The 24,976-nt window shown below is 42.0% G+C and overlaps 1 protein-coding gene and 1 long non-coding RNA gene across 8 annotated transcripts in view; one reads left to right on the forward strand and one right to left on the reverse strand.

The window, feature by feature from the left end:
- The window catches only part of LOC309856805, a 77,888-nt gene that overhangs the window by 693 nt on the left and 52,219 nt on the right, over positions 1-24,976 (forward strand). The window contains exon 2 of one of the 2 annotated variants that reach the window (XR_014307357.1): positions 2,745-2,798. This is a non-coding gene — a long non-coding RNA (uncharacterized lncRNA). Of the gene's footprint in view, positions 1-2,733; positions 2,799-24,976 lie in introns of those variants that run through there. The other variant, XR_014307358.1, reaches the window with a different exon arrangement.
- Positions 397-24,976, reverse strand: part of NHS (NHS actin remodeling regulator) — a 336,056-nt gene continuing 311,476 nt past the window's right edge. For 4 of the 6 annotated variants that reach the window (XM_082718380.1, XM_082718383.1, XM_082718384.1 and 1 more), the window contains exons 4-9: positions 17,319-17,381; positions 15,127-15,319; positions 12,320-12,451; positions 8,344-11,325; positions 7,708-7,834; positions 397-4,524 (exon numbers count right to left, since the gene is read on the reverse strand). In XM_082718380.1, the coding sequence (XP_082574506.1) occupies positions 3,915-4,524; positions 7,708-7,834; positions 8,344-11,325; positions 12,320-12,451; positions 15,127-15,319; positions 17,319-17,381 (4,107 nt within the window). In that variant the 3' untranslated portion in view covers positions 397-3,914. The remainder of the gene's footprint in view (positions 4,525-7,707; positions 7,835-8,343; positions 11,326-12,319; positions 12,452-15,126; positions 15,320-17,318; positions 17,382-24,976) is intronic. The other 2 variants (XM_082718381.1, XM_082718385.1) reach the window with 1 other exon arrangement.

The following is a 24,976-nucleotide window of genomic DNA, read 5'->3' on the forward strand; positions in this document are numbered from 1 at the left end:
AATTATTAGAAGCAAAGCAGGTGAGTGTTGTAAAGTAAAGCCATAAATTTTTTCCTGGCTCACAGAGGAGCTACAAGGAAAGTATAGTAGCTATTGGAAATTTATTCTTCTCTCAAATACAAAACGAGATTAGAGAGGCACCTGGCCGGCTCAGTAGAGCGTGTGTGATCTCTGTTGTGAGTTGGAGCCCCACATTGGGTGTCGAGATTACTTTTTAAAAAATCTAAAAAAACCCAAAACCCAAAATGAGATTAGAGCTCATTATACATTATACATTATTATTTTTTCCACCTACTTTTGCTATAGCAGTTACCTTCCTTTATGTCCAGTTCCCTATAAAACACTTGCTGTTTGTGAAACCCCAAGAATACAATTACATAATCCAAGAGAAACTGGTTGTTTAATTGCAGTCACGTTTATTTGCAGTTTCTATACACACTTTCTAGGTAATCAAACTTTTCTGGTACATTTTTTTGAGAGGGGTTCACAATGAAACTGTCACCATTTTTACTAAAAATAAATACAAGACTTAAAGTGTTGCACAGCTCTAAAATATACAAAGGCTTGAATTGAATGTAAACGTTGAAAACATCTTACAAAAGAAACCATTTCTGCAACAATTTAAAAAGTTCATATTTACAAATATTACAAAAATACAAAATGGATGCAAGTCCATAAACCATTGTCTTTTTGGCCAGCACGAACTGGTTCTAGTACCAAAATAGTTACACTGTAACCTTCTTTATAGTTTTAAATCTTTGTCATGATCTAATTCTCTAAGTCTGCCATCTCTGCAGCAAATGTACTCACTCACTGACCTTTGGCAAGAGCAAACAGTGTGTTTTGTTTGCTACAACTAGTCCATGTCCTCTACTTAGCCAAAAACAAAAAAACCCCAAAACACAAAAAAACAAAAAGGAAAAAAATTTTCCCCCACACAACATAGACATGTTGCATAAACGTAAAAGAACAAAAAATTAGCATCAGTGCAAACAACAGAAGAAAAGTTTGGATTGATGTTTTTCACGATACCTAATGTGTGTACCCTGCTTCAAAACGGCAGTGATGTTGAGGACAGCCCTCTAATTCTTGGTCTTATATGCTATGTAATAAAGCCATGTAGAATATTCCAGATTAATAAGGAATTCCTTACTTTTTCTTTCCTTTTTTTTTAAACTCAGTTTGTTACTCAATACTCTTAACACAGTGAATTTAAAATCCATCATTACTTGGGTTTTTTTTTTAAATCTATGAAATATAAAATAGAGAAACTCTGCTATAGATTTTTAGAGTAAACAAAATAAGTAAAACTATATTATAAGGGTTAGTTCTGTGATCATTACATATAGAAGGAATCTTATTGCCTCACAATTCAAGTCAGTATGTATTTTAAAAAATATATGGTACCATTACTTAAATTGATGTCAATAATAAAAAGGTGACATATTTATTAAAGCCAATTCATGTGTTTCCTATTCAAGATTTAGAATCACTTTAAAGCCCACATACCTTTCTTTACGCTTAAAAAAACCCCTAACTACACAAAAGCCATACTGCAAACGAACTGCTTTTATGAAAATTACAAAAGATCACCTATTGTGACTGGAAATGACGGTTTCTTATCGCATTTGTCTAAAAACTTTCTTTTAAAATTTTGCCAAGTGTACTTTTCAAAGCATGAGAAAAAGTTATTCATGTTCCCATGTGTCAAACCATGCTGGTTTTCTTGACTAATGGGTTCCAATGAGAAATGATGGTCCATTTTTTTCAAACCCCCAAACATTTTTCTTTTAATAAAAAGTATAACACTTTGTAAATGTTCAAATGTACCCTTTACCAGGTAGCTTATCTATCCCAGCACAAGCACCCACACACACACACACACACACACACTCACATCCACACACGCACGTTCTCCCTCCTCTACCCCACCACCCCCAGCACATATTTTACATACAAGGATGACAAATTAAGAAATACAATTTGATAGTGAAAACAAATAGTAGGAGACAGACATTTTTTTTCTTTACAAACAAAAACCCAACAGCAATCAGATTCTCTAATTCTCAATCTATAACACCTTAGAAAGTGTTTCTATTGAAAGACAGCATCCTCTTAGACCAGGCTTTCTCCTTCATATGGTATGAATTAAACCAAAGCCACAAACCCCCTTTCACACATCCTACTTTCCCAAATACCACTTGCATAAACTTAAAGCCAGCTGCTTATCAATTTCTTGGTAACTCTGGTCTGTTCTATCATTCTAATCACATTCTATTCTTTTATAGGCCATATCCCTTCTTAGTTCTCTCTACTTTCTACCTTGTCCCATTCAAAACATATTTTAAGTACATAGCTGCTTATATTTCTGACATATTTCAAACATTAGTATCAGTTCATGTTAAAATCAGAGGTGTAAGAATCATTTACAGATTTCAACTTGTAACTACTTTTTTTTTCAGTTTTAAGACAAGAAAATTCAAGTAATTTCAAGTAATTCAGCTTGTTTCCCTGCCTTCATTGTATCAGAGCACTCACCCTGACATTTCCTTTCCCACCCACCACCCTCCCCTTTTGCCATCAAGCAGATATAGTAAAATCAGACAAAAACTCATTTGTATGTAGCATTGTGAACCAGAGCTGTTCCCCATTCCCAGTTTAACAGTGAATATAAATAATGCCTATACACATACCTATTTCCCAACTATATTGTTCACAGTGTCATTTCTGTTACTTTTTTTTAGGTAGCATGAATCTCATCAGCACAGAGAGAAAGCTTCACTGAAAACTCATTGCAGGTACTTACTGATAAATCAATAGCTCTGTGGCATGCTTATGTTTTATTTTTGTTAGTTAAAGAAACTGGAGCTAATTACTAAACTGTTTAAGGAGTTTATAGTCATTAGATGATGACTGTTTATGTCCCCAGTAGCCTAATATAAAACATAACCTAAATTAACTATTGTTTTCCCTATTCATTCTCTTTAAAGCAATCCACTGAAAAATTAAAAATCTAAAAGACACTGTCAAATGTTCTTCAGGGCTTTGTGTTGAGAATGTTGATTTTTCTCATTGATTAAAAAAAATCAAAAGCATGCTTTTCATTCTGTCCAAATTACCACATGGCAAATCATAGCCATGTGTTACTATTCACTTGTTTGGTGCTGCAATTTGTCACAAAAATGGCTAGGTCTGAATTCATTATTTTAAATTAATCACATTTCAGTATATGACCTCAAGATTTTCTTTATTTCACCAGTTTAAAATTCATAATTGAGGTTTATCTATCACTCAGAAAATCATATTGGTGGACATTTAAATATGGTATTTTATATGAAAATGGTATTCACAGAATACAGTTATTACACTTTATTTGTTGTGTTCTATAAACAGTTGGTGTGTGGTAGATAATTGGCCACATGTCCACTCGTCATTGATAAATCTATTTACACATTTTTATCAAAAATATGGTATTTACATGTGTGTAGTTCTTTCTTCTGAATTTTGCTTTAGTTCATTTTAATGTAAAAAAATACCAAACCTCCAGAGTAATTTCATCTTCTTAAGAATTATGACAGTGAGGGCTTTGTTTTCTGAATAGGCAGCTCTGGGAAAACTTTGTCTAGGTTTCATGAAAAGCAGACATTTTCAAATTCTATATTATCAAAAGGAATGAGATTGGGTAAATCAAACTAAGCTAAAGAAAAATATGAAAGACAGTGCAGCTACTTAAAAATGTGGAAAATAATCAAGAAGGACCATCTTCCATTTCCCCAGCCAATATTTAGGAATTCGTTGGTAAGCGGTGATGGTACCCCACGGTGTGCTGACTTCTCCTCAGTCCTCTCTTCTGTTCCTACATCCTCATACGACTAAGGGTTTTGGCCTTGGACAGCCAGCCTGGCCCGGGCCACCTATGTTGAGCTCTGGGAGGATCGGTCGTCATGTGGGCTCCCATCAGAATTTTCTGTCTCGCCCTCAGAGATGGCCTGCATGGGCGCATTGTACAGCCTGCAGCGGACGCTGTAGCGACTGCTGCTGGCCGCAGGGGGTGCTCGGGAGCGGCCAACCCTCGAGGAGGCCGAGGTGGCAAAGTTCTTTGAGGAAAACCCTTCCGCATTAACTCTCGGGGAGCAGGGAGAGAGTGGGGACAGGGCCTCGGCCCCGGGGGCCCCCTGATGAGCCTCATGGGTGCTTTGTGGGGACTCAGCTGTGAGCTCTCCAGGAGGTTTGGGCAGGATGGGACTCTTGAGGATCTCAGTAGCAGACATGCGGTAACTGGAATCCGAGCGACTTCCTTTCTTGAGGAGTAACAGCTTAAACTCTTCGTTGGACGTGTTGGACTTTTTGGCATTTCGGTAGATGAGGCCCGGGGACCTCTGGCTGTTTGGGGTGGTCACGTTGCTGTTGGGCGAAGTACCAGAACCAGCGCTGCTGCTGCTACTGCTGCCAAGAGAAGCCCTCGATTTGCTTCGAGCTGACATATCCCCGGAGTCTTTTCTTCCAAGGACTTTTCTCTTAGACCTTTCAAGAAAAGGAAAAACCTCAGTCCACACACATTTTTCTGAAACTGGAAGTGTTAAGTCACATTCATGCATTGTCCTTGAAGAGCAGTTTGGTGCGCCCTATCTGATTGGCTAGGTGGCATTAGGACACTGGAGGTGAGGAGGGAGATACATTCCTTGCCCTTATAGCTCTCACGGCCCGAGGGAAATTCTCCAATAACCAGTGGACTGAAATTAGGTTCTGTAAATGACCTTCTCACATAATGACTCATGTGGAGGCTGGAGCTAAGAGAGGAGGACTTACTGGGATGTTTTACAAGAGCTTGAGAAGATATTGCTGTCTGACTTCCCGTTAGAGCGTAGGCAGTGAAGAACTGTAGCTTTCTCGTATTAAATCTGTCTCCGCATTACCTATTAAATGCTCTGATGTGTGGGGTCAGCTTCCAGTGAGTACCAGAAGAGCAAAGCGGATAGAGGTGTGGATGGGGCAGGATTAGCCGTAGGTTGATGGTGGACAGGCTTGGGTAACGGATATGTGTGTCTGGGGAGGTGTGTTATACTATTCTGTCGACTTTTTAAATTTCTCCCTATAAAAAAAATTCTTACATGACTTTTTAAGTCAGTCAATCCATTTTTGGCTGTAAAGACAATTTTCTGTAGCTGCTTAGTAACAGCAGTGTTATCACTCAGTAAATCGACTTTCTGTGAGAAGCTAAAAACCTAGACTGCCTCTGGAGCTCTTAAAGCTCTCTGTATTGTAAACCCTCAAGAAAACAAGGTAAAAAAAAAAAGTGTCATACACACACACACACACACACACACACAAAGGCAAGGTCATTTTTGTCACTGTGCTACACATAAATAAATCCTATACAAATGCAAATCGAAGATTACCAAGCTCTGTAAGTCCACCAAACATAGGGATCCATCACCATATTATTTCTTTTGATAAGTATATAGGTGTAAACTTAGTGAATCTTTGCATGATTCAGTATGTTGATAAATATTGGCAGCATGCTCTTTCACCAACCTAAAAGTCCATAGAGTAGAGAAAATTTCAGCTTTGTAGTTGGAGACCAGCCTCATTTTGGTTCACCGAAACCTTTGTGGTTAGATCACATAGGCCAGTGTCTGGCACTCCAGTAAGGTAGGAATTCCAAACTAGCATTTGCTTTTAACATCTACCATATTCTAGACACTAAAATGTTTTTTTAGCATCAAAATGGAATATGTGAGTATAGGTATTTCCACTAACAGTCAGGGAATGGGTAGAGAGGTTTTAACTGACAAGACTGGATACAAAGTGGCAGCACTGAGATTCAATTCCAGATGATTCTGACTCCACTACTTAGGTTCTGTCCACTATTCCAGATACTGGCATTTGGTCCTTTGGGATAAGGACTTGACTCTTTAACTTAGGTAGCATTTTAGTAACTTGTCCTAAGATAAAGTGGGGTGTGGGAAGTATAATTGGATCTTAGACTACACACAGAGCAAAGAAAAAAGTAAACTGATTCTTCACTCTCTGAGTAGCGAGGTGTGCCTGGTAAGGTATGTACACACAGAAAGGGTTTCTCATGGAGTCTTTTAAAAAAAGCTGTTGAAGAGCTGTGCTCCTTCTTTATGTTTATGTGGAAAACCACATCAAGAGAAAATGCAAGTTCCCTTTAAAAGTAGAATTTCAGGGCGCCTGGGTGGCTCAGTTGGTTAAACAGCTGTTTAACCTGGCTCCAGTGATGACCTCAGGGTCCTGGGATGGAGCCCTGTGTTGGGCTTCCCGCTCAGCAGGGGGTCTGCTTCTCCTTCTCTCTCTGCTCCTCCCTCCGCTCCTGCTCTCTCCCTCACTCAAATAGATAAATAAATAGATCTAAAAAGAAAAAAAAAAGTAGCATTCCAGGAAAAATGGCACACTTCTTGCAAAAAACTTGCTTCAAAAAAGTATAACTTCAGGGGTGCCTGGGTGGTTCAGTTGGTTAACCGTCTGCCTTCAACTCAGGTCATGATCCCAGCGTCTCCCTGCTCAGTGGGAGTCTGCTTCTCCCTCTCCCTTTGCCCCTGCCCATATGCACACGTGCTCTCTATCTCTCTCTTGCTCTCTCAAATGAATAAATAAAATCTTTTTTAAAAAGTATAACTTCGCGGGGCGCCTGGGTGGCTCAGTGGGTTAAAGCCTCTGCCTTCAGCTCAGGTCATGATCTCAGGGTCCTGGGATTGAGCCCCGCATCGGGCTTGGCTCTCTGCTCAGCAGGGAGCCTGCCTCCCCCTCTCTCTCTGTCTGCCTCTCTGCCTGCTTGTGATTTCTGTTTGTCAAATAAATAAATTAAATAAAAAGTATAACTTTGTAAGGTAGAAAAGGCAGTTTGCAAGTTGTGTCCCTTGGGAACCCCATGTAGGTCCAAGGCCTAGTGGAAGAAGGTAGTCGTGGTAGTGAAAGGAGCAGGCACAGCACGGTTGGCTAGCTCAGTCCAGTCTGGGTTCGCCTCTGTGCGAGTTCCTGCTCTGTTTGTCAGTCACACACTGCAAGGAGGATGTGCTCTTGCAGACATGGCCCTTGATCGCAGGGGGCAGGGGGCAGGTGAGAGAATGTGAGTGGGTAGCCTGGACACAACAGTGTCCTGCAAAAACAGCGCAGAGGACATCCTCTGTTTGTGGGATTTGGAGTACTAATTTTAGAGAGGACCAGTGTTATTAAAGAAGTTTAAGTTTTAGGACGGGCAGGGGGAGCCCTGAAACGGGCAGGTTCCTACACTGTCTTGTCTCAAACTTGGGCTCTGACTGTTCAGTGAAGCGGCTTGCATCTCTGCTAGTGGAGGATTACGGCTGTGAGCAGATTTTTTTTTTCCTTTGGTTCAAGAAATTATTTCCGTCAGAGGTTACAACAGACTCTGAGCTTTCACTCTAAGTTACTTAACCATAAATTGTTTTCAAACAGAAACTTGTTCCAGGATGTCTTTCCTGTGGGAAACCCCCGTCCCTTCCGCAGTTCTTACGGAAGGCCCTCAGGTGAGGTTGAGCTACATAGAAAGGCTCACATTCCCTAACGGAAATGTAAGTCTATCAGTTTGATTCGGAAAACAAGGTTGGTTGGTTTGTTTGTTTTTGCTTTTTTGCTGAACGCACCCCAAGTACCCAAGGCTTTCCCGCATTTGCATTTGATGAGACGCATGGAAAGAAGCGAAGCGTTTGGTATTAATTGCCTCACCTGTGAATGACTGCAAACAAATCCTCAGTTGTACGAGGTTTGTTTGGAGACACGAACACACCTTCTGCTTCGGCCTGAGAGTCTTCACTAAGCGGTGAAATCATAGAGTCATCACTCGGTGATGATTCTTAAATGGAGAACAGAAGCATCTTTAGGAAGAAGTTAGCAGGCACACCGCTGCCTTGCACTGGCTTGCGGCAGCAACAATCAATAGATACCTTACTGCTGTTTTTAAGAAGAGAGATTATCGGGGTGCCTGGGGGGGCTCAGTGGGTTAAAGCCTCTGCCTTTGGCTCAGGTCATGGTCTTGGGGTCGTGGGATCGAGCCCCGCATTGGGCTCTCTGCTCAGCGGGGAGCCTACTTCCCCCTCTCTCTCTGTCTACTTGTGATCTCTCTATCAAATAAATAAATAAAATCTTTAAAAAAAAGAAGAAGAGAGATTATCTGTCGCAGCTCAGTCAGTCCCTCAAAAACAAAAACTGTTATCTCACTCGTTTTAATAAGTGGGAAAAAAATGGGGAGAGGAGGGAAACTGACACCCAGGGCTGCACTGTGTTACGGGGAACATAAGAAAAAAACGTAGTGAAGTGCCGTGAGACACCTCTCTACTTATGACAAAGCCATCGACAACTGACCTTTCAGTGAAACCTCATCCACGCTTCCTTGGGTCTCCTCTGCTTCGCTGTTGTCAGAGGCACTTTTGGCGGAAACACCTGAAGCGGTATTTTCCTGCTCAGAACATTTTTCAGGGCATGAATTTGCAGTTGATAGCTCCGCTTCACAGCTGGTATTCCCAGGCACTTTGTCATGGTGGCGGCTCATCCCAGGTTGAGGCTTGAGTGGATTGCTTATGTCTGTGGGTCTGGTTGGCGAGTCTGACTGAGCCGCGAGAGCATCGAGAGACTCGGGGTACGCAGCTTCCTCCCAATCTGCAGAGGATGGCTTCTGCACCTGTGCCAGGGCCCCGTCTGGACCCGCTCCATATTGTCGTACTTTGCCATCCAGCTCATTTGGGCGGGCACCAGAGACCCTCTGAAATCCCTCTGTGGGAAAGTCAAAATTCTTACTCGCCGTACTTTCCGCAACAGGCTCATTCTCCATATGTTTTTGGTCTTTTGTGACACTCGAATCTAGAAGATTGCTACCAGCTGAGGTCACCGTTTCTGGGTCACAATGGTTCTTTACATCAAAAGTACGTTTTTTCTCTAACTGTAGTTTATCTGGTCCCATCTCGACTGCAGAGGAGTCTAAGAAGGACAGTATGGTGTCTTCAGCGGAGTACTGACGTGATACTGATTTCTTAGCCGCATGTGGCTTAATCTTACCTGGAGACAGGGCAGCCATTGCGAGCGTGCTATCCTCTAAGTAGGGTAGATCTGTATTGTTGCCCTCTTTCTGCTTCACTTCTTCAGACTTGCTGATGGACCTCAGGTTAACAGATTTCAGGACTGTTGGTGTAATCGCAAGGGACGGTGGAGGGTTGGACCGCAGTGTTTCTCCTACTGGGTTCTGCTTACTATGAGCAAAAACATGCAGTGGGTGACGGTGGTGGAATGGTTTATTCAAGACACTATGAAGAGCACTTAGGTCAAGATGGGTAGGAGGTATAATTGGAAGTTCAAGGTCTTTGCTCAGTGACAGAGCTCCATCTTTTAAAGAGGGTTGCTGTAGTGAGGATTTCCTTTCTGGGACTTTTGGTTTTCTTTTGCTACCTCCAGGAGACAGCGGGCCAGAAAAGAAAGCTGTAGGGAAAGAGGAAGTTGGTGTTTCAGACTGGCTTGAGTAGCCACTTGATGGAGATGCCAAGCCGGCCAGCTTTTCTGGTGAGGCCAATTTGAACTCATTGTCAACAGAAGGAAGGGATGGGGTGGTTGCTCTTGATTCTGACTGGGATGTTTGGGATTCAGAGCTCTCTGGAGATTTGATGCATTCAATAACTGTGGTACCCGTAGCAGTGCTGGAATTAGATAAAGATCTGTAAGGATCATTTGTTTTCAAGTCATTCAGAAGCCAGAGATCTGCATAGTGAGCTGATTCAGCACCTTCATCTTTGAATGGCGGAATATCTGGAGTGTCTAACTGAGGCTCCTTAATACCATGCTCACTCTGATTCATCCAAGAAGATTCTTGCTTGGTGGGAAGGTTGGCATTTTCCATTCGAGAAGGTGTGTTGGAGAAATCTAGAGGCAGCTTCATTTCCCTGGAACTGTGAGGCAGGAGCTGGCCGCTGCTTATCTTTGGTTCTTTCTTCTCAGAAATGTCTGCATTTCCATCAGACTTCCTCAGTGATGAACTACGTTTAGGTGGGGTCGGCTTTGCCTTTGGTTTCCTGAAAGAGATGCTTGGTCTCCCCTGCCTCCTGTGGTCTAAGTAGTCCTGCCAGGCACAGTCGGGAAGAGTAGGAGGAACCCCAATGCCCTGGCCATTCTCTGGGCCCAGGGCTGCATAGTGACAGACGTAACTCTTACTGCCTTTGAGACCACAGTCAAAGTGCATGGAAGTGTAGTATCCTTCTGTGTCCACTGAGAAGTGAGAGCTAGTGTCTGCTTTGTCTGATGGAGACTTTTCCAGAAAGCTGTCATAAGTGGCCATGCTTGTGAAGCTTGCGCAGCCCAGGCTGTCTGCCTTGGGGCGCTCAGGACTAAAATCCTGGCGGCAGGAGGCATCGTGATGGTGGTGTAGGTAGTTCCACTCACTGTCACTGGTGTTGCTGTTGTTGGGGTCATCCAGCAGATCTGCCACAGTGGACGTAAAGGAGTTTGCCCGGTGGCCTCTCACTTTATCCAGGTGGTCATTGTACTGCTCTGTCACGAAGACGTTGGCATCCTCATTAGCATGAGGGGCTGTGTTGAGTGACAACTCCGAGTCACAGTGTGAAGAGCCAGTTAGGGGAGGAGAAGCCGCAGGAGGGATTGTCTCTGAGGTCTGTGAGGGGCATGTGGAGCTGCTCCCACTCCAGTTGCCACTGGATGATTGGTGGTCATCTTTCTGGTCCATGTGGCTGCTGAGGAGGACACCAGCTGTGGAGATGCAGTGGATGGGGCTCCCAAAGGTGTCTGAGTTGGAGGAGATGTCACAGCTGCCCGAGTCGGCAGCCACTCGGGACAGGCGTGACCTCCCTCTCTCATTTAACTTGTGCTGAGGGCTGTGAAGATGTTGAGAACAAGCCAGGCCCAGAGCAGGCTGGTGTTCCTGTGCACTTGGGCTGCTGGGGGCCTCACTGCAATCATTTGACGATCTTTCTCGGTCGCCCATGAAGGGCTCCCCCTCTTCATATGCTGAGGGTTTAGCACCAACTTTGGGCTCAGCATCCCCACCTCTGTTGCCCTCCCGGGGAAGGCTCCGAGATCTTGTACGGCTGCTCACTGCAGTGGTAAACATGGTGTCGCCTTTGTCTGCCAATGCAGAGATGTTGCCAGCGGAGTGAGAAAGGGAAGCTGCGATGCTTTGACCCCTTTGAGCTCTGATTCTCCTTCTGGATGGAGCAGCAATCAGAATATCTTCAGTTTGGCACTCAGAGTCCCTGGTTCCAGACCTCCTATTCACAGTGTTGGAAGGGTCTGGATTTGTGTGCACGATCACATTCCTTTCCCTGGCCACAGGGGATTCGTCAGAATCTAGGGCACATGGAAAGCATAGTGAGATATTTCATACATCAGCAGACTAACAGACATTCTGAGAGATATCCACAAATCTGGTGGTAGCATGTTGGATCTTTGAGGGAAAAAAAATCAGTGTATAAAATTAGGAGAAAGTTAAAATGCTTTAGGCAATCTGTCCCTTTGCTGCTCTGTCTCTGTCTCTACACACACACACATATCCACAGGTGCACCTGCGTGTGTGAGTATGTGTGTGGATAGTAAGAGAAGATGTTTTTAGATCTTCTGTGAATTTTCTCTCTTCACTATCAAATTACTTTGCCCCAATAAGTGACTACTATTTTTTTAAATTAAAGTGCATTTTGTCTTCTTGGCCACTATTCTTTTTTATTTTGTTAATATATGCTCAGCAAAATGAAACTTAAAATTCATTATAAGTAATGAACGAGATGCTATAGTAATAGTAATAAGAATAAGAATAAGAAAACAGGAAGAGATTCCTAAACACATGGAACAGAAAAAAATGGGAAAATAGTCATATAAAGGGTAACATGTTATCAATATTCAATATTTAATTGAATATGCTTAAAATTTACCTTTTTAAAATAATTAATGCCATAAAAGTATATCTGTCTTTAAGTAAGGGTATAATTTTCTAAAAATAATCTTTCATTGAATCTTGTTACTTTTTTTTCCATCTTAATAAAACTTTTAAAAATTACTTACTTCCATCTTAATAAAACTTTAAAAAATTTCCAAAATATTACATTTCAGCCATAAGACCTGAACATGTATACCTAAATCCCTAAAGTTAAATCTTCACAGTCAAAAACAGAGATTCAAAAAGTAATACCACCCGGCCTGCTGAACACAGAACAAGTACATGCCATTTCAAAACCTTTACAAGTTACAACACTATCTTTAAGGAAGCTGATGAAAAGGCCAACTTCCATTTCATCTCCTTCTAGTTGACACCCAACAGAATGTTAACCATTAACAGTTTATACTACACCTATTTCTTGTTGGACTCTTCTGGGGATACCCGAGATGGTTTTCCTCCTCCTCAGTTTTCGTCTCCGCTGTAGTACGGATTGTGAATGAACAAGGGAGCAGCGTATACTAGCCTCTCTGTCAAAACCAACTCCTGCAACCCACAAATAGGTCTCATTAGCCTTTAGAAATGGCAAACAAATTTTCATTTGCTTGGAACACAGTGATATTTATTGATTGGAAGTAAAGGAAGAGTTTGGATTAAGCCTGTGAATAAATATAAGGGAGCCCTTATTCAGCTCCTATTTAAATTACTCTGCAGTACATTAAGCTTTACTTCTAAATGCAGCTCTGCACGACAGCTTGCAGTGCCAAGAGTAACAAGCAAAGAAGGAAAATCAAAAGAAAGAGGAGAGAAAAATAACATCAAAGAATCACTCTCGCACAGAAACAGCTCCTGAAGGACTTACAGCCTTTAGTTACTACTATCTACCGGTCTATTTCTGGGCTCTCTGAAGCTGTCTTTGCATAGTAGATCCAGAGCCAAGATATTAACCTGAATTAGTTCAGCTAACATATCCTGACCTGTTCTTCATTAAAAACATCTTTGTGAGTTTTTTTTCTCTCTCCATTACACCCCAACCCACAACACAACACAACATTCACTCTCTCTCTCTCTCACACACACACACACACACTCTCTCTCTCTCTCTCCCCCTCTCTCTCTCCCCCGTGAAGAGAAAATAGCCTAGAGATTTGTTTTTAAATGAACATGTAACTCTTTCTACTTTCTTCTGCTGACTCAGTCGGACACTTCTTGGTATGGCACCAGTGTCTTATCAATATAAAATAAAAATACAAGGCAGTCCTCAGTTCTCTACTTAAGTGGATCTACCTTCACTATCAGCTATGAATGAAGCTGGAATTCCCAGTCTTTACAATGCGTGTCTGTTTGCTTTTATAAATATAGGGGCCAAACCATGATGCTTGCTTGTTTCTCTCTCCATAATCACATTATTGATACACTACATGCAGTCTTATCAAAACTAGAATGGCGAGGAAGGAGGTGAGGAACTCACACCCCTGTCTGGCACAGGCATGTGCCATGGATTTTTCAGATTGAGCTTTGCCTCAAAATCAGGATGCCAAAAGTGCATTGGAATCTGGTTGCCTTATCTATCCTGATTGTTATACACAGAATAGGTTGGCGTGTTAAAACCTTGACTTAGCTATAAAACGAAGCAGTTTGAGTTCTGCTTATCATCAGAGTGACAACAGTTTCTAGAACTCACGTTAAAAAAATCTGTGAGATATCACATGATGAATAATTATAATATTATTGGAGAATTCATACTAATGGAATTTTCCTTTATTAGCTCCAACCAAAAATTAAGATCTTTCATTCTACTCATAATAATTACAGAACACATGGCACACAGACACACTTATGTTATATGGACAAAATTAGCTTTCTCATTAAAGCTCTTGAAATCAACATATAATCTGGGCTTTAGTCTGAGAGTTCCTGAAATAAAGCAGAAGGAAAGATCTTCCCTTTTCCTGAATCACAAGACCCATAATCAAAGAACTAAATTTAAAAACAAAATTTACTTACAGTGCTGTGAAGAAAGCAGGTGCTGCTTATAATCAAATGTTCCCAGAAGGGAAAGTTAGTTTAAGAGGATGCCAAAATGATACATTTTGACATCTACCAACCCCAGCCCATTTAGATTATGGAGATCAGATAAAGTATGCATCCTTAGAATAATTTTTTCTGCAAGTTGAGTAGGTCATCAGGAAAACTTCTCCTAGCTCATAACCAGCTGATCAACCAGAACTCCGGTTATTCAGGAAGGAAATAATATCTATACCAGATATCTGGTCATCATTTGCTCCCCACTGTATGTGAGAGAAATCTGAGTGGGATTAATAATAGCCATGTCCAAAATGCATCTCGAGTGACATGCCGTCTTTAGTCAGATGGTACCAGGATAAAAGTAATAACATGGCCATTGTGACATTTTCAATATACAAATAAATTAAAACATAACTATCAGAGCTGTTTAAAGAAAGCTCAATGGATAGATTATTTTCTGTGTATCTTTGAAAGTGAGAATATTTCACAACATTATTTCACTTGCAGCTAAGATTCGTAGATCGTTTCCTGGCGTCTACGGTCACTACAGATAAACTTTTCAAGAAAAGTCTGGACAGGCTTGCGTTCAACCTAGGCTAACATTTAAACCCTCAGTACACAAGAAGAGGAAGGCAGAGAGGAATGTAAGCCAGGCTGGCTAGATTAGAATAGAATTCAGCTTTCATCTTTGAATCTGCATATTTTTAGGTCAGAAATTGCCAAAATCAATGCGGAAATCTAAACGATCTTTGAAACAAGCCTACCTTCATCCAAAGAAGCCTGAAAACAGATTTTATAGTTGGTCTACAGGATCATTACTTGGCAGTTTGAGAGACCTGGGGTTTGCTGGTTTCTTTTTTGCTGTGCCATGCATCATTATCATGTGACTAATCACTGCCGCTTTCTCCATTATTTCAGTCGGCTATGACCAAAGAGCTATTTGGTGACTTTTTTCAAAAAGAAACTGTCCATCATTTACATAACAAGCGGCCTAGCAGAACATATGCAAATGGATGTTCAAAACCTGACAAAAGCATATTGAACATCTTCTGGGTTGTATTTTGATGAAAAAGGTATTGCTTGTTTACAAAGCAGTATTCTTAACTGGCCCGCCCAGCAGCGCAGGTTTTGAACATATTTAAAACACAGAATATTGTGACCCGACTGCCCGTAAGAAAAGAACAGAACGGTACCAGTGACATTGATGGGAATAATGCAAGAAGAAATCACTTGGGCGTCTTGTTTCATCTTTTCCTCTGGTGTTGGGAGAGGCAGTGCTTTGCTCCAGTTGGTCTGCTTGTCCAGTGTCGAGGGGATATTGTGTACTGGGTTTTTTGGCCTCTGCCCTAACATGACATCTGTATCTTCATCCTCCGGGGGATGGGACTGCAAATGAAGTACATTCAGACTTAGCCAGCATGGTTTATATGTAAGCAACATATCAAGGAATTTCACAGTTGAGTTAAGAACAGTGAGGTCAGAAATAAGCTTTTAGGTCAAAGGAAGAATTCCTAGAAATAGTTAGTGAGCACCACTAATTGAAAGTTACAATTTCAATAGTCAAGCGACACAAAAGAAAAAATGGATTTAAGGAGCATGCTTTTCAGGTTAAATGGAATTAAGAGGAGAGACAGGGTAGCCATAGGTTCCCCCTGCTTGAAAGTGAAGGAAAATCTTAGTTTCTAACCCAGTGACAGGTAGATTCTGGATATCTATCTCCCTATATATTCCTAATGAAAGGCTTGAGAGCCCTACATGACTGGAATCAAAGGGAGCAGATGATTTAGATGCCTATGAAAGGTTCAGAAAATGTGCCAGAAAACCTAGAGTCAGGAAACATTCCAGAACATATCACCCGAAGGACAAGCCTATCTACTCTGAGAGGCGGGATGAAATCACAAGGAGTTAATTTTACTGTAGAACTGTGGCATTTGTGAATAACATTTCAAAAATGCAGTTTCATCAACACTGTGTGCACACGGAAAAGCAGCCCATCTCCCCCGCTTACTATAGTGGAAAACACAAAAGCAGTTAATGGGGAAAAAGATCCAAGAGGCTTTCTTTTTCAAATTCGGAAGAGTAAAGGATCTTAGTTTCTTTCAGCTTTTGCAGTGGGAAGCTTTTCTTCTAGCTGTGGAGTTAGAGGCCTTGACTTTGGTATGACATTTGAAACTTCTCCATCCCAGCCCTTGATAGATATTAGTATTGTCTACTTTTTATTTCAGGGCTGGGCTCCTAACCCAGGTTATTAAAAAGGCTCCACTCCGATTTTGATTTCGGGGTTGGGCTTCTAAACCAGATTATTAAAAGACCCAGTTTTCACCACTGACCCTAGTTTTCTTTCTTTCCATAATTTGGAGGAAAGTGAATGTTTGTATAAAATAAATATTTTCCCTTCTTATTCCAATTAAGTTTTAATAATATTCTGTCCTAAAATCATGAAAAAAAATTTCTCATCCTCACATTTGGAAGCATCATGTCCTGCTGACTCGGGATTCACATATTGTCAAACTGTTCTCAGGTCCTCATAAAGAGAAGATTCTAGAGCCATTTGTTTAAGTTAACCCCCCAGCATTTGCTTACCTTGTCAGAGGTATCTGCAAAGCCCCCCAACACACCCAACAGGATATGACTCCCCCCACCTTGAGAAAAATGTGTTCGGCATGAACATTTTAGTAAAACATAGCAACCTTCTTTTCTCTTCAGCTTTTGTGCAGATTCCCAGCGAAGCGAATAGCTCAAATAAAGTTGGAGCACAAAAGACTTTGTTTCCTAGGTAACTTCCAAAAAGAAAAAAAAAAAAGTTTGGTGCATTCGAAAAGAGAGACAGAAAAAGAGGGAGAAAGAGCAAGAGCTGGAGAGAAACCCCCACCACCAGAGGCCACATTTTGTAGGCGATTCCTTCCTTGAATAACAATGGACTGGGGAACAAAGACAGAATAGTGACCTGACTATAGGCTCTGACCAGCAGCCAAAAGCGTGTTTTATTTAATGGCGACAGGGACAACTGGCTGCCAGAGAATCCTTTTGTCCTGTTCTCTTTTTTGATTTGAGAAGCTGAATCTTTACAGTTCTGATAAATACAGGGCAAACTGGAAATTTCTCTCCTTCGAAGTCTAAGGTCCAGGAGTGGCATTAGGTGATGCCTGTCTTGAACAGAGCCTTCGTTGTAATTTAGAGGGTGAAGGTAAGTGAGAAAGAAAGTCAATGACAGGGCTGTCTAAATCACATTTTATTTAATTCAAGTTAGGAAAATAATCACTCTTGAAGTGGACTTAAAAGAATAGCTGTTAGTTAGAAAGAACAGTTTGCCATAGTTAAAAGAGAGAAGAAAGTCTGGAGAGAATGGGATAGGGCTGTGATGTAATGTTCTCAGAACCAGTACCTTTCTACTCCATGGGGTCATGTGGCAACACTCAGTGGGGGAGGGCGAACGGGTGCTGTTAAACTATGAACATGAAATGCAAAAAAAGCAAAAATTAAAAACATGCACACAACACACAGTATACCCTGGTTAAGTCAAATCTGAGATAGTAATGAATGAGTATACCAGGATGACTCCCTCCCTTCCTTCCCTCCATATATGTGCTGATTTCAAGGACAGATTAAGAGCACAGACTTTGGAGCTATACTGTCTGACTTCAAATCCTGGTTCTACCATTTATTCACTGTGTGACCAGGGACAATTAATGACTCAGCCTTTCTAAGGTCGGTTTCCTCATCTGTAAGATAGGGAAATAATAGCATCTATCTGCCCTCCAGGGCTGTTTTGAGGATTAAATGAGCAGTAAGTTGACAGAATTGACTGTGAAAAATGGTGGCACTTAATAAGGTCTGTACGTCTGTCAGCTGCTACCCGTGCTACTGCTACTATCATTATTACATAACCTTACCGTGTAGCTGTGCCGTATTTGTGACATCGACTTTGCAAATGGTAACTTTCTTTTAGAGCCCAGTCCCATTTGTTAATTTGGAAAAGACAGAATTCTTTTCTTTCCTCAGAGTGAGTTTATTTTCCGGTGAACTACTTGGAAGAAAATTCCCTGTGTGCACTTTCTTCATCCAGGCTGCTTAAAATCTGCCTCTTCCCCATATACAAACTGTATTTGAAGACAGGGTCAGGTTTAAGGGCATGTGACAGGGTCCCGCACTCAGAAGGACACCATGCTTTTTTGAGTAAGGGGCCCTGCGTCTTCATCTTACTGGGCCCCACAAATCATGTAGCCAGTCGTGTTTGGAGAATAATCAGGTAACTAGAATCCCCTTTTCAGGATCTACTGAGTAGGACATTGAAACTCTCTTAAACTCTAAACCATGTCAGCTTTAGATTCAGTTAGGCCTCTATTACAGCACTTTCCCTATAGCATTGCTTTAACGTAACCTGAATTCTTCCTGGATGTGTCTTTTTCTTCTATTAGGTTATAAATTCTTAGGGGTTAGAAGCCACATTTGATTTTCTTTTCAGTCTTCCATGATGCCAGCAAAGTGGCTCCTCCTTGTAGGAACTCAAAAAATTATTGGTACCCTTGAATGATATGAGCCTTGTGTGTTTTAATAGTGATGAGAAACTCCAAAAGAGTAAGGTTTGTGGTCAAGATCTCAGGAGGAAGCAGACACCATAGAATCCAAGGGCACTGATCATTTTAGTGCAAGTAGGTGAAAAAAATAGAGGAGACCACAAGCCGCGTTTGGTTCCATCAGAGGCTCAGTATTCCAGTTCTGATTTTTCTTAAGCCTACGGCAGACCTTGGTTTTGGAGGTGGAGCACTCCAGGTCTGATTCTCTTCTGAGTTTCTAAATTTTAAGTGACAGGGTTGCTCATTAATTTTTAAGCAAAGCAAATGCCATCTCCTCAGGCCCAGTTAACTTTGATCTGGATGTTACTTAAGACAAAGGATTTCATAGGGTCTGTGGCTCCCTCACTGAAAATGATCATTTTGACAGATGTGCTGTATGTGGCCTGAGTTCAGACGTTACCCCGCTTCTCTCCTAGCCTCCATCACAGATAGTGATGTGTAGGTCTCAAGTAAGACCCCAGGGTATGCCAAGTAGAGAGCAAAATCATGGAAGCAGGAGAAAGGGAGCCTGAAAACAAAGCCTGTATGGCGAAGGAACCCGTTTCCAAGAAACCAAAGGCTCTGGTGTCTCATGAAAGAATTTAAAGAATGACACAGCAGAAAACTGCAGGGAATAAAACATATTAATGATATTAATATATTAATTCTGGTAGTTTGTCTTTAACCTTCTAAGTCAGCTCTCCTACTGAGTGTTTTTTCCAGGAGTGACGGATGAGGAGTGGTTTTTAGTTTTCATCAGTTTGAGAACCCGCCCTGCCCCCACCATGCCATTAAATAAGTATGAGGTAACATTTGGAAATGACTAAGGACTCCAAGTCCAGAGAGAGACTTTTCTGTTTTGGTCAACCATCGTTAGGTCAGGGTCTCTACAGGTTACACTCCACTGAAGATTCCTTCTCAACTGATCCGCCTCTCTGCTGTTTTGATAGGAGCTCAAGCCTCCAGCTTGTTAGGCCTGAAAGTAGGTGCTCTGGAGCTTGTGTGTGGAAGGACTTTGTTCTTTGGTTCTGATTATTTCTGATTCGACTTTTATATGGTGATATAATCAGGTCATAGGATTTTTTTTTTCTAAAACTACCTAAGAAATAAAATGAAACTGAAAGAGCACTGTTGCCTCTGGGCATCTCTGTCCAGCCCAGCATGCCGGTCCTTAACCCTTGCGCACGGATAAGGTGAGGAAAAGCTGCATGCTGGCCAGACTTGTATGAATTAAATTATCCTTTAAGGACTCTATTTAAATGAATCCTTCTGCTTATTCTTAGTAAGACCTACAAGGGCAGAAACCATTTTTTGTTCATAACTGTATTCCTACTGCCTTGGTAATGCTTAAGTAAAATCTGTTGCACTGCTAGCTAGCACCCCCATGTGCCTGGCCCAAGCAAACAAAAATCCTCTCAAAAGAAATAATATCAGATTACCTCCACATACAATTTTGCATTACCACATCCAACACAAAGTCAAAGATAACAAGGTAAGGAGGAGACAAGACAGCATGAGCAAGGAGTATCCAAAACGGTAGGCAGAACAGAAGCAGAGCCATAGGGTGTCCTGTTTTTGGAATTACCACCCCATGCAGGAGTAGCAGTGAACAACCTTGGCTTCCCTGGAATATGTGGGAAGCCTCTTAGACCACTCATTGATTCATTCAAGAACATTTCTTGAAGGTCAAAGATAGCACCCGGGGAACCAAAGTGTCACATGAAAAATGATCTCTCTCTCATCACTATACAGTTCTTTTGACTTTTGTTTTTTTTTTTATTTTTTTATTAGCATATAATATATTATTTGCTTCAGGGGTACAGGTCTGTGAGTCGTGAGGCTTACACATTTCACAACACTCACCATAGCACATACCCTCCCCAGTGTCCATCACCAACCACCCTCTCCCTGCCCCCCTTCTTTTGACTTTTCTGTACTTTCAGATTTTTTCATAATGTTGGACAAAAACACACACATAAAAGTGTCTCTTTATTTTTCCAGGCTCCCATTCTGGCCCTCTTACCCCTGATTTTAAGAGGCCTTAGACTCCGAGAAGAGACCATTTTAAAATCAGCCACTACTGGTCTTGCCCATCCTGTCACTGACAAAATATGCCTCTTTGATGCTTTCACCCCATTTCTGTCCCTGCTGGCCCATAATTTACACTCTCAGATCCTTTCCCTACCTGCCCATGAAACTGCTTCAATGAAAGTTAGAGCTACATACTTAGGGTCAATGCTCAGAACAAGAATAATAGACACTATTCATTTCTTCAGTTTTGTGGCTGTGAACAAGCATTTCTCCAAACATCTCAAGATTTTCCCCAACCTTTCTCTTACTGCCAAAAGAAAAATATAATCCCTCCGCATTTTACTTTCTTTGGGGTTTTATTTTATATGCTGATGGGAGCTTATTTTGCCTCTAGACTCTCCAAAAGACATCTGTTAAAATGTTGTGGGTATTTCAGCAGAAAATGTTTTGAAAATTTGGCTTTAGTGTGTGATCTGATAACACATGGCATTTATAGCAGCTGACTTTCAGAGCTGATTCATTACTATCATGCTGTCTTAAACATGAGAAATATTCACTAGAGAATGGATGCTGTGGTATGCTTGAATATAGGAATAAAACCTTAGAGCGAAGATGCCCATTACAAGCCACATGGGTTCCTAGTCAGGGGATCTGGGACCTTACTTTCATTTCACCCTGGGGCCCATTTGTCCTTAGACCAGGTCCCTGCAATTCTGCACAAGGCTACGGCCTATCTAGGAGACAGAGGGGACCTTGTCTGCCTCAGATTTTTCTTACTGGAGTGTGTGAATGTGTTGCACATAAACAGAAAGTGCCTCGATCTTTCTGGAAGGCTTAAAGGAAGCTGGTGATACCTTCTTCACTCAGCACTCTTCCTGCTGCAGTTACATAGCACTTTCTTTCCATGACACTGTCCCAGAGCCTCCTATTGGCTGGCATTGTGCTCTTCCAAACATGCTTAATAACATCGTTTCTGACTCATTCTGTGCTTCTCCCTTTTCTCTCTCCTCAACTCCAACATGTACCAAAGTGAATAGCTGTGGGAAAACAGAATGAAGTAAGTAAAAGTTTAGGGTCTTCCTGTGTCTCTCTCTCCTAAGCCTTTCTTCCCTTTCCTGGTGTTGCCTTTTCTACCACTCCCCCAGGAAAGCCAGGGCCTTCATGCTTTCCCCAGAGGGCCTGAACGCAGCACCCCCAAGTGCCCAAACCCTTCCCACTGCACCCCCAGCCAGCTGTGAGGCTTGACAGAAGCCCACAGATGCATTCACGTTAATGTGCTGAGAACTCCTAGTGAGAAGCCCAAAGGAACACATCTCTGAGGCAGAATTGTGGATAGTGGTTATAGGCCAGGAGGGAGATATTCAGGAACAAGTGCCAACTGAGTTCTTCTTTTAACCACTTTATATATTACTGTCTATTTAAAACACCAAAATGCAGAAATATTCAGAACTGGGAAAAGTGGCCTTATCATTGATAAGTCTGTTTTTCCAAATCATACCTTTATTTCTCTTCCCTGCCAGATATTACCACCACCACTTCCTCAATTCTCCTGAGAAGCACTTGGCTAAAGGAAATATACAAAAGGCCAATAAGCATATGCAAAATCCCTCAACATCATTTCTCATTGGGAGAATTCAAATGAAAACCCCAGTCACATACTGCTGTGTACTGGAGGGGCTAAACTTAAAAAGGTCAATAATAACAAGTGCTGGTGCAGAGGAAGAGCAACTAGAACTCTCATAAATTGATGGGGTGCATGTAAAATGGTCTAGCCACTTAAGAGACTGGCATTATCTAACAAACCTAAGCAGATGTCTGTCCTCTAATTCCCTCTCAGGTATATGGAGGTAAGAAGAATGAGTATGTCCACAAAAAGCCTTGCACAAAAATATTCATAGCAACTTAACTTGTAAAAGACCCCCCCCCCAAGTCCTCACAACTAGAAATACCTCCATTATCTACCAACAAGAGAATGGATAAACAAATTGGGGACTACCATATTCATATAACGCAGTATTACCCAGTCATAAAAAAGAACACGGTATTGATACATGCAACATTGACCTCAAAAAAGTATGTGGAGTGAAAGAAGCCAAACACAAAAGAATATGTGCTCATTCACTCAAAAGTGAATCCCACCCTCTTGATGGTCTGATAATGTCTTGGGTATGAGATTGGCCCCTAGTGAGCAGAACTTGAATGCAGTGGCAATGGCGCAGTTTCCACTGCGAGAGAGTCTTTGTGAAAGACAGCATGTAGCTGCCAAGAATCTCTCTCTCTGTTTGATCTCAGCTGGAACCAAAGGAAAATTCTTTGGGTGATGGAATGCAAAATGATTTTATGTATTTTAAAGTTCAGGAACACTTTGTTTAATGGTGTTCTATTAATGAAGTGATTTAAATGTGCTGAGCATAACAGAATTCTACTTTGAAGCCTGTGTGGACGGTAGTCCCCATGTGAATGGAAAAGAGGGCTCCAGGGAGACCAGGAGGGAGACCACTTCCTGCTGCTGCTCAGTCATTTATTCACAGGAATTGCTCTGGACTGTCAAGGAGAACACAAAACAAGGCCCACTGGACCATGATCAGTGTGATGTTGATGCCAGTGAGTGTCTTATTCATCCCCTGTGGCCAGCTTTGCCAGTTAGTGGGGTCACTGCCAAGGGCCATTCAGTATCAGTCCTCAAAGGTCGCTAGCACCAAATAAAAGACATGAGTGGGAAAAAGGCAGGCCAGGCTTTGAAGTGGAGGGAAGAAGGAAGCTTTGAACTGCTGCAGATGGCACAAATACCCTCACACAAATCACAGGAGCAGGCAGCGTGAGTCCCACAATGGCCCATCGGTGCAGGGAGAGTTCCTCCCTTTGCCCACCTGCCTTGCCCTCAGCTGGAGGCTCCAAGGTGTGCAGTAACTGAAGACATGTACATTTGGCCTCACTCCAAGGGACACTTTTCCCTTGTAACTCACGCCAGTTGTGGCAAGAGCTCAGTAGGGTCCTACTTAACCTTACCACAGCAAAGTTTTCAAAAAATAAGAAAAGATAAAACCTTCCTATGCACAAGCCATGCATGTTCCACCTTTATTTTTTACATTTCCCCCCCGTTTTAATTGACTCCTTTTTTAGTATAGCTCTATGAGTGTTATCACACGCCTAGACTCATGTAACCCTGCCACTATTAGGATTCAGAACATTTCCATTACCTCAAAAAGGTCCCCTGTGCTATCCCTTTAGAGTCATACCCGCCCCCCCCTTAGCCCCTGGCAACCAAGAACCTGTTGTCCATCACTACGGTTTTGTCTTTTTGAAAGTGTCATATAAATGGAATCATACCTTTTGATACTGGCTTCTTTCACTTAGCATAATGCCTCTGAGATCCATCCAAGTTGTTGTGTGTGTCAGTAATTCATTCTGTCTTATTGTGAGTGCTAGTCCATTGTCTGCTTTTACTTAGAGCAGCAAAATGTCTCAGGTGTGCAAGAAAACGTGAACCTGAGCATATTCTGGAATGATGTACAAAGCAGTAATTTTATTCACTGTTCCACAGCCAGGCCCATGTTTTCAAAAGAAAGAATTCCAAAACTAAACTCTGCGGTAAGGAGTTTTCTTTATTTCTCACAGTATTTGATATTAACGGGGCTCGTGGGCTAAGGCTGTCATTAGCTATTGTGCTGCCTGTTCGGCTGTCGTCTGTCAGCTGCACATCTATTCTTCCGCACTCTGCCGGGACTCTGAAAGTAACATTTCTCTCTCACCAGCTGCTCCCTGTTCCGTTCTGTTCTAGGTGTGTCAGCTCCTTTCTGCACTGTCTCTGTTGCCTCTGTTTCCCGTTTGCTACGTCCATTTTGCAGTACCTTCCCGGTACTGAGTTCTGTCTGTTAAAATAACTGCTATGGATCAGTCTGTGTTCCTGGCTGGACCCTGACTGCTGAAGTGTGTGGTACCAGGCTTTCACCCCTGGCTTGCTTGTGTCTAAGGCATCTAAAGTACTTGCTACCTATGCTTCCTCACTTCCCGAGGAAAACAGGAACCTGTGTGATGGTCCGTGGGACGTCAAGGTCATAATGATGCCTGCATCTTATGGCGGGGAACAGGAGAACTGATGGCGTCTCAAAAGCAAACTGCTTCTGGTGATTCTCGAAAATGGGTATAGAGGGGGAGAAGTATCTGCCAGGGTCAGTAGCTGTATAGTTGCATGTCGTAGGTGCTGTGCTGACTTGTCCCAAGGATAGTCCCATATCAGAACAGCAGCTACGAGTAAAGTCACAAGTTACTTAACAGCCAGTCTGTGAGAGCTGACAGCTGAGTTAAATGGAGCATGTGGCAGGCCTCACCACTCCTGTAGTCTTACATTTGAAACTAATGTCAGGCTCTTCCAACCCTACTATACCAAGAAGAAACCTCTAGAAATTGAGGAAGTTAACCCTATACACACATGGTGTGGTATCTTCATAAAGCA

Source organism: Mustela nivalis (assembly GCF_964662115.1).
Source record: "Mustela nivalis genome assembly, chromosome: X".
Taxonomy (NCBI): domain Eukaryota; kingdom Metazoa; phylum Chordata; class Mammalia; order Carnivora; family Mustelidae; genus Mustela; species Mustela nivalis.